Source organism: Capsicum annuum, chromosome 9 (assembly GCF_002878395.1).
Source record: "Capsicum annuum cultivar UCD-10X-F1 chromosome 9, UCD10Xv1.1, whole genome shotgun sequence".
NCBI lineage: Eukaryota > Viridiplantae > Streptophyta > Magnoliopsida > Solanales > Solanaceae > Capsicum > Capsicum annuum.
The window spans coordinates 145,865,675-145,876,078 of NC_061119.1; the positions used below are offsets into that span (position 1 = coordinate 145,865,675).

The window sequence follows — 10,404 nt, forward strand, 5'->3', positions numbered from 1 at the left end:
TTCATCCCCAACAAATACATCAAATTTTAGCAGAAATCTGTGAAGTCAATGAAAAAAAGACATTTATCTCATTTTTTGAATTTCAAAATGACTGAAAGTAATTTGATGGTTGTTATGTGTGTTACCTGTCCGCATAAGTAATTTTTTCGGTGGGACAGCCAAACATTTTGCAATGTTATCATAGATTTTCACCTTTTTATAGCAATTGGTGCAAGAATTAAAGTAGGGTTCATCGCTATTCACTATAGATGCGATAGTTGGAGTAAATTTGGCATACTTAACCTACAGAAAAGAAAAAAAAGTTAGGCGTCATACTAATGTAAAAACAAAATACTAAATTATTGTAGGTGAAAGTAGTACCTCTTTATCACAAGATAAACAATCTGCGATTTCACTAATTGTCATTTCTTTAGTCATTTTAATTTGTTTACTTGGCAGTAAAGTAATATCATTATGAGTTTTCTTCTGGAAAACAGACCTGCATGTTTGTTACTTAGTGTATTAGAATAAAAATAGTTTGTTATAATTTATTTTCATGAATATGAAGACACATATTACCATTCTTAGAGAGAAGTTGCTTTTTCAAATGTGAGGTCTACCAACATAATACTGATATAGGTGGAAGATAGCCCGAAATTTCCTGCAACATAAAAAGTTAGGTGCAAAAAAATAACACAGTATTTACTGTAAATTATGTAGTTGCTAAGATAGTACCTTGATATAATGTAGTCCTTAAATCACAAAATGCCACGACAAAATTTTCTGCAGATAACTTTTCTAGCAACACGTCATCTATTTTTGAGAATTCGCCCCATAATGTGATAGTTTTTCTATCACATCTTTATTTTTCAATTAAAGAAAATAAGATTAAATTATTAAATTAATTGGACAGTTTATGTATTAAACAAACACTTTCGCTTTGTAAAAAAATTAAGGTTAACTTACTCTTCATTCATAAGTACTATTTCTCTTCGAGTTGTGCCTTTTGTGAATAGCTTAGAACTCACGAAGATGTCAAATATATCTAGAAAAAAAATATTAAGCATGTATGATTAGATAAATAACAGTAAGTAATTGAATTTATGACAATATTAATTAGTTGATAAAGGTTAAAGAAATTACCTACTGTTGTTTCTTTGGTATGCAATCTTTCATCTTCGAATGGAACAAAATTCTTAGAAAAAATTATGTAGAAAAAGGGCCGTGACATTCTTGAACTATAGTGGATGGTACGAATACAAGTTTAATGTCCTTATTAACAGATTGAAATTAGGATTGACCCTATTAATGCGACTATTTATGATATTGCAAACTTTGAATTGTTGTAAAGAATGTGCAAACGTTTCAATATGTTCATTGAAAAGTGTGCCATTAATTTTGGTGCCCTAAAAAAAAGAACATAATTTGATAGACGAATATTATAATCTTTGCATTAAAAAGAATTGTATTATATATGAGAAATTATTAAACATGCGAGGTATGAAAGAATAATATTACCTCCCCATCAACTAATATAACCATTTTTCGAGAACCGCCTCCATTCTTAAATGGCTTCGTTGGCCCACTTCTGATGACCAAGGCTTTGATCATCCAGATACAATCTCTTGGCTTCAAAGTGTTGATACCCACAACTTCCGTGATAGGATCCATTGTAATAGTCTTTAAGAAAATAGAAGTTAGAACGATATAACATATAATTTCATAATAAAGGTAAATTTGTTAAAAGAGAAGAACTATACCTGAATATGTGAATCTTGTTGGTAGGTGGGTAGATAAAGAACGTTAGCTATGAGTAATAGAAATTATAATATATTCTAGTAAAAGGACATGAAAGCAAGTAAAGCAAACTCAACAACAAAAAGCAGTAGAAAAGTGAAATAAATTGATTAACAATACTCCTGGGAGTACCGATAAGCAATAGGTAAAGCAAACTCAGCAGCAGAAATATATTGAGCTAACCGGACACATTAAGCTAAATTAAACTAAACAATTTATGTTGGCATAACAAGTAATATTTTGTTTAAATTAACAAAAGAGGGGGATGATATAACGACAAAAACTTGAAAATAAAATTACTGAAACTATGCTGAGATGAAAGATCACAACTGTTTATAACGATCAACAATGGGAAAAGCTCAAGGATTTATATAAAAGGACAGAAGATACAAACCAAAGAGGAGACAAAAGGACATAAAAGGCGTGTATTTTTTTGGTTGAAAATAACCAAGTAGGAACCAAATGGGATTAAAAAAAAAGTTGAATTTGGAAAGAATTTAATTAGAGGAAAATATAGGGTGTTTGTGTGTTGAAAGAAACCAAGTAGAAACCAAATAGCATTAACTAAAAAGAAAAAAAAAAAGGTGTTTTAACCAATTATAGTGGGAAAAAATCGTATGTTTTACCAGTAGAGGTAAAAACGTATAAAACAAATAGGGGATTTGGGTGAGGAAAAAACGTATAAAAAAAATAGGGGAAAAGCTAAACTTGAAAAAAAGTTAATTATCGGAAATTTAGGGTGTTTTTTGGGGAAAGAAATCAGGTACAAACTAAATTAAATTTTGAAAGAATTTAATTGTAGGAAAAATTTAGTATATTTATTTTGAAGAATTTAATTATAAAAAAAAGATAAAAGAAAATTTTATCTAAAACGAAGTTTTAATAAAGAACAAAAATTTCAATTCATTTTTTTAAAAATTTTCACACTTTTAATATATATAGAGAGGGAGATAAGAAAAATAATCAAACACTTTGGATAGCACTGGTTGTAATTTGCTGGACTATTCTGGTTGTTTGACCCAATTGATATTAGGCGGTAATTAAAAGAAAAAAAAAACATCTTGCCGGAGATATTTCCATGGAAAAATCATTGGACTTTCTAGGTATGTAAGTGGAAGACAAGAGGATTACTGGTTTTGGTGAAGTTTTGATGTGTAAATGTGGACGCTTCAAACGCCGGCTCCATGTCTTCAATTGAAGCAAAATCCGATCGCTTCTTATTCATGTCGTCCCATCTTAATCGCCTTTGGCCACTCTAATATCAGCATCAAACCTAAAGCGACAACCTTTTCCCATAATTACAACGATTCTATTCAGTCTTTTTGCAAAAAAGGACAGCTCAAAGAAGCCCTCCAACTCCTCTTTCACGAGCCCAATCCCACCCAACATACCTACGAGCTGCTCATTCTCTCCTGCTCTCAGAAGCACTCCCTCTCTGACGCTTTAACTGTTCAACGCAAACTCATTGATGATGGCTTTGAACAAGATCCCTTTTTGGCTACCAAACTCATTATTATGTTCTCCGAGTTGGACTGTATTGACCGCGTCCGGAAAGTGTTTGATAAAAGTTACAACCGAACCATATTTCTTTGGAACGCCTTTTTTCGGGCATTGACTTTAGCTGGCCATGGTATTGAGGTTTTGGACTTCTATAGACATATGAATCGCATTGGAATCCCATCCGATAGGTTCAGCTATACATATGTGCTCAAGGCATGTGTTGTCTCTGAATCACTGCTCGCAAAGGCAAAGGAAATTCACTGCCACATGTTGAGACATGGTTATGAGCGTCATCTTCATATTATGACGACCTTAATTGACGTTTATGCTAGGTTTGGTTGCGTAGGCAATGCAAGTAGTGTCTTCTGTGTGATGCCAGAGAAAAATTTGGTTTCTTGGAGCACAATGATTGCCTGCTATGCAAAGAACGGAAAACCTCTGGAGGCGTTGGAGCTTTTTCGTGAAATGATGAGCTATGCTTTGTTACCAAATTCAGTGACAATGGTTAGTGTTCTTCAAGCTTGTGCAGCACTGTCTGCACTGGAGCAAGGGAAGCTATTACATGGATATATACTTAGAAAAGGGCTTGACTCTATTTTGCCTGTTCTCAGTTCCCTTGTGACAATGTATGCAAGGTGTGGTGCTCTAGAATTGGGACGAAAAGTGTTTGATCAGATGGGCAAGCGGGATGTTGTTGCATGGAATTCCATGATTTCAAGCTATGGAATACATGGATTAGGGTCCCAAGCCATTGAAACATTTAGAGAAATGATTCGACATGGAGTGTCACCAAGTCCAATATCATTTGTTAGTGTATTGGGAGCTTGCAGTCATGCAGGGCTTGTTGTGGAGGGGAAACAGTTGTTTGATTCAATGTTGAAAGAACATAAGATTTACCCTAGTGTGGAGCACTATGCTTGCATGGTTGATCTTCTTGGGAGAGCCAGTCAGTTAGAAGAAGCAGCTTTAATCATACAAGATATGCGGATCGAACCAGGACCTAAAGTTTGGGGTTCTCTTCTTGGATCATGTAGAATTCATTGTAATGTTGACCTTGCAGAGAGGGCAAGCAGAAGATTGTTTGAGCTTGAACCCACAAATGCTGGGAACTATGTACTTTTGGCCGATATTTATGCAGAAGCTAGGATGTGGGATGAGGTAAAACAAGTAAGGAAGCTTTTGGAAGCCAAAGGCTTGCGGAAAGTGTCTGGTTGCAGCTGGATTGAAGTAAAGAGGAAAATCTACTCTCTCCAATCAGTTGATGAAATTAACATGCATATGGAGCAAATTCATGCGTTGTTGCTGAAACTATCAATGGAGATGAAACAGAATGGATATGTTCCAGATACCAGAATCGTGCTGTATGATCTTGAAGAGGAGGAGAAAGAACGTATTTTGTTGGGTCACAGTGAGAAATTAGCAGTTGCTTTTGGGTTGATTAATAGCAGCAAAGGAGAGACTATAAGGATTAGTAAGAACTTGAGGTTATGTGAAGACTGTCACTCCTTCACCAAGCTCATTTCAAAATATACAAACAGAGAAATTCTAGTCAGAGACATCAATCGATTTCACCATTTCAGGAATGGAGTTTGTTCATGTGGAGATTATTGGTAGACGTATCACTTGTTCATGTTATATTTTTTCTTTGGTATAACCTTCCTTTGGATTTCTTGGTGGAGATTAGAAAATTTTGCACATTTACAGTTTGGGTTACAAATCATTACAATCATATACGTTCTTGGTGATACCTTCGTGACATAATGATACGGGAATTCCTAGCTCGAGACTTTTCACAGGAAGCCAAGCGCGTGAGTTGCAACGACTCCAAGTCTTGTTCACATCCTTGGCCTTGTGTGAGGCCCTTGTGAGCCCATCTAAGGGCCTATACTTATTAAAGTGTGAAGAGGCCAACAAAGCACCCAAAATCCACCCACTTAATGCTAAGAGTATTTTGATCTTTTATCCCTCCTTTGTAATTGACTATATAAGTCATTTGTTAGGGCTAGTTTTTTAGTTAGTTCATCCGTATTTTGGAAGATAACAAAACACTTGTAATATTTTGGAACTTCTCTCTTCTATTGGAGAAGCCCTAATTTCGAAAACTCAGTAGTAGAGTGATTTAGTGTTATCTCTTGGCTAGAAACTAGGATCTTGGGGTTCTTTGAGTTCCTTTTGGGCCAAGTAAGAACTTGGTATTCATATTCATTAATCTTAGGGTCCTTTCTCTTGTTAGGGTTCTTAGATCATTGAATATTGTGTGTCAAGTTTCTATCTCTTGTACTTTTGTTATCCTTGTGTTATTGAATCTAAAAGTCTAGTGAAGTCGTGTGGAGCTTTTTCGATTCACTAGCATTGTTGCCTTGTTATTCATTTCATTTTCTTGTTCAAAAACACAAACTCAAAGTCTAGTAAAGTCGTGTGACGTCTATTTCGATTCACTACCAACTTATTGTTCATCTTGTTGTTTTTGTGTTGGTTGGAATCTCTTGATATACACATAGTCTTGTATCATTTGGTATCAAAGCTTGTGGTTGATTTTGTTCCAACAAAATCAATCTTGGGCTTACTAGAAAAAAAATAAAAATAAAAAAGAATAGTGTTCTTGAATATTTTGGTTGAAATTGGTTGTAAATCTACAAAAGATTTTACTTGTTTTGTTTGTTTCTTGTGTTGGTGTCTTTCTCATCAACAAAAAGTGTCTAAATCTAAAGTTGAGCTTAAGAAAAAAATGTCTTCTTGTTGTGAAAGCTTGAGGTTGGCCGAGTGGTGACTTGTGTTGGGCGTTGGAGTGTCCATTGTGGTATATTGTTGTTTTGTTCTTGAAGGTGTTGATGTTGTGCTCATCTTTAAAGTTTCTCTTCATCCTATGTCTTAAAAGAGAAATAGATCCAAAAAGGTGGTAAGACAAAATTGAAAAGTTGTTTGTGAGAAGACTTGCCAACATCACCTTTCTAGACTTGACAACCATTTTTCCTTGAAACAAGGGACCTTGTCTTGTGAAACTAGTAAAGTCAAACATCACCTTTTTGAGTTGGAAAAAGTTGAAAAAGTTACAATACTTTACTTTTCCTCCAAAAGCAAAGTCATCTATTACAAAATTGTGAAGATTAAGGCTTCAAGTTGATGAACAAAATGTATGGACCATGACAAATGTCATGCTGCCATGTCACCTTAATCATTGTTCACATTATTAATTAAGCTCAATTTGGATATTCTAGTTTCTAATTATTGATTCTTTGTTTTTTCTAATTGACTCGAAAACTAATTAGCAAGTTGTACATTCCTACTAGGTTGTCAATTAGTCCTTTGAAACCCTATATTCGTGTCATCGTTTGTTTGTGTGCTTTTTTCGTTTTAATACGTTGTAACTCCTTGACTTTAGTCCGATGGGAATTCTTTGAGTTTCAAACAAAAATCCATTCCGGACAAGAGCATACTCATACCTTAAGGTTTCATGGGTTACTAGTCAATCTACGACACTTGTGGAGCTTGAGTGTGAGTGAACCAAGAGAGTGTGAGTGAGGAGAGGGGTTTTAAACTAACTTGTTTGTTTCTTGTATAGGTGATATCTTAACAATGGAGGAAACCACGTCTCAAATCGCGGATTCTAATGAAATGGAGAATATGAGGGTCACTTTTGAGGCTATGATCCGAACTCTGGAAAGGTTGAGTACGAAAGTGGGAGCCATAAGGGGAGAAGGGATGACTATTAGTGGGAGGTTAGAACAAGTGGAGAGTCAAAGGAACTCTCACCCTTCTACTCCTCGACATGTTTCGTCAAGTGGACATGATAGAAATTCCTCCGCCACCGTTATTCCCGAAACATAACCACAATTGCCAAATCCTTCACTAGCTCCACTAAATGCCACAAGCCAAACCACTCATAACCCCTAAACCAGGACTCTAATAGACCAACCCATTCTCAAACTCCTCAAGTTCCGTAAGAGGGACTTGGGCGTCCAATACCTTCACTAAATCCAAAGCCCTTCCGACCCCACTAAACCAAAGACCACCACCTCCATAAAATCCAATCTCTCCAAACCAAGTCCCAAATATCTAAAATCGTCCCGTCCACTTTGAGGAATATGGTAGAGAGGATTATAAAAGGTATGGAGCCTTTGATGATGTTTACATGAGGTAGAAGGAGATAAGAGGGGGGCGTGTGGATCCAAGAAGATACTGAGGGTATAGATAAAGGAAAAATCGACACCAAGAGAGAGACTTAGGCATCAATACCATCAAATTGATCCTACCTATCTTTAAGGGTGAAAGTGACCCCAAGGTGTATCTTGGTTAGGAGTCAGCGTGTGATAAAGTGAATGATATCTCAGAAGAGAAGAAGAGTTGTTATGCCATAGCTCATTTTGAAGGCTATGCTAATACTTGGTGGGAATACGTCAAGAGGTTCGACAACGAGTTGGTAGAGGGGCAACCACCACCATAGTTTTGGTTGAGGTACCTAATGAGGCAACGGTATCTTTCCAAAAGTTATCGTCATGAGTTGCTTGCTAGATTGTACAACTTGCGGCAAGGGAATCGAAGTGTTATGGCATATTATGTTGAGTTTCAACAACTCATGTTGAAACTTGATCATCGTAGGGAACAAATTAGTCATGTTATTCGATTTAAGTATGGGTTGAACAAAGAGATCTCTACTCATTTGACACTTCACAAGTTTGATACCGTCGAAGGTATTTTTCAAGCGGCTCTTGAGATTAAAAGGGAACCTAAAGAGAGGTCGTCATTCAAAGAAAAGGGACAATCAACCTCGGGTTGGCCAAGGGGAAAGGATATGGTTCAATCCTCTTTGGGTTGGCCCAAAAACAAGGACCAACCCGCCACTACTAGGCTGTCCGAGCCTAAAACAGTCCACCAAATCCCTTCGAGGAAAGAAGTTCACAAGTATCCTAATCCTAAAGGGTTCTAATACTTCAAGTGCCAAGGTTGGGGACATAAAGCCAATGAATTCCCTAACCGACTCAATGTAATCCTAAGGGAAGGTAGATTGTATTTCCTTGGTGAAGAAGTGGGTATTAAGGGTGATGAGAGTAAGGCCAAGCCTCAAGATGGATAGACGTCTGAGAGGCATATGATTTGATGATGATTTTGAGGATATTTATCCGCAAGAAGGAGAGTGCGTGATTAGTAATGCGATAGATGATCCTAGCCAACGGGAGAATCTATTCCATACTAAATGCCTTGTGAAAGGAAATATGTGCACTATGGTGATAGATAGTGGAAGTTGTGCGAATGTGGTTAGTGTCGTAATAGTGAACTTTTTGAAATTACCGACTATACCTCACACTAGTCCTTACAAGTTACAATGGTTGAATGAATGCGGCGAGTTAAAGGTCACAAGGCAATGCGTGATACGTTTTAAGGTAGTCAACTACCATGATGAGGTGCTTTGTGATGTGATACCAATGCAAGCTTGTCACTTGTTGTTAGGAAGGCCTTGGCAATACAATAGGTCGACCAAACATGATGGAAGGTCCAATTGGTATACACTTGAGAAGAATGACCTAAAGGTCGCTCTTCATCCATTATTGCCTTCCCAAGTGAATGAATTATACCAAAAGATGCGAGAATTGAGGGGAAAAGGTAAAGAAGGCCGAGAGTGAGGGGAAAAGAGAGGAATACGAGAGTAAGGGGGTAGGGGATGCCGATGGGCCCCTAAATTCTAAGGGGCACGTGAGCATGGTGATGATGGCTAGGAGGAAAGAACTATTTATGGATCATGACGAGGACACTCTGATGCTCTTCTTGGCTTATTGTTTTAATACTAACCTCGCTAATGTTTCTATTTCTCTTCCTATTTCTCATGTTTTGCAGGATTACGAGGATGTCTTCCCAAAGGAATTGCCGAAAGGATTGCCTCTACTTCGGGGCATTGAGCACCAAATTGATTTTGCACCGGGCTCACAATTGCCCAACAAACCATCTTATAGAAGCAACCTGACGGATACTAAAGAATTGCAATGCCAAGTTGAGGAGCTTTTCAATAAAGGGTACATCAAGAAGAGTATGAGCCCTTGTGCGGTTCCAGTGCTACTAGTTCCTAAGAAAGACGGGACTTGGCATATGTGCGTTGATTGCTGAGCCATCAACAAGATAACGGTAAAATATCATCATCCTATTCCTACGCTAGATGATATGCTTGATGAATTAAGTGGTTCGTGTTTGTTTTCTAAAATTGATTTGAAGAGTGGCACCAAATCTGTACGCAACCGGGTGATGAATGGAAAACCGCCTTCAAGATCAAATTCGGTCTCTATGAATGGATGGTTATGCCATTCGGCCTAACAAATGCTCCAAGTACTTTTATGAGGCTAATGAATCATGTGATGAAACCATTTATCGAGAAGTTTGTTGTTTAATTTGATGATGTGTTGGTGTATCCTAAGTCCTTAGATGAGCATATAAAGCATTTACAATGTGTGTTTGATATCCTCCGAAAGGAGAAGTTATATGCTAATCTAGAAAAGTATTCTTTTGGTGTTTATGAAGTTGTATTTCTTGGGTTTATGGTGATATCAAGAGGGGTCGAAGTGGATGAATCTAAGATTGACGCCATTAAAAATTGGCCAACTCCCAAAACCGTAGGTGAAGTGAGAAGCTTCCACGGGTTGGCTAGTTCTTATAGATGTTTTGTCAAAGGATTTAACACCATTGCCGCCCCCTTGACTGAAGTGATTAAAAAGGATCGGCCTTTCAAGTGGAGAGATGAGCAAGATAAAGCCTTCGAGGACATGAAAGTTATGCTCATCTCGGCCACTTTGCTACAATTGCCGAATTTTGAAAGACTTTTGAGGTCAAATGTGATGCTAGCAAAGTCGGCATAGGCCCGGTTTTAATGAAAGAATTGAAGCCTATTGCCTACTTTAGCAAAAAGCTCAAAGGAGCAGCTTTAAACTACTCTACATACGATTTAGAGTTGTATGCCTTGATTCTAGCCTTGAACACTTGACAACATTATTTGTGGCCTAAAGAATCCATGATACGAATGGATCATGAATCCTTGAAGCATATACGGGCACAAGACAAGCTTAACCGACGGCATGCCAAATAGATTGAATTTCTCTGAAACTTTCCCTTATGTTATTTATTACAAGAAGGGTAAAGACAATG

General features: G+C 37.1%; 1 protein-coding gene across 1 annotated transcript; it reads left to right on the forward strand.

Annotated features, from left to right (window-relative positions):
- The first annotated feature begins 2,440 nt into the window (after positions 1-2,440).
- On the forward strand, positions 2,441-5,005 carry LOC107842423 (pentatricopeptide repeat-containing protein At3g46790, chloroplastic). The gene has a single exon (XM_016686260.2). The coding sequence runs from the start codon at positions 2,935-2,937 to the stop codon at positions 4,888-4,890; it is 1,956 nt and encodes a 651-aa protein (XP_016541746.1). The 5' UTR covers positions 2,441-2,934; the 3' UTR covers positions 4,891-5,005.
- The last annotated feature ends 5,399 nt before the right edge of the window (positions 5,006-10,404 follow it).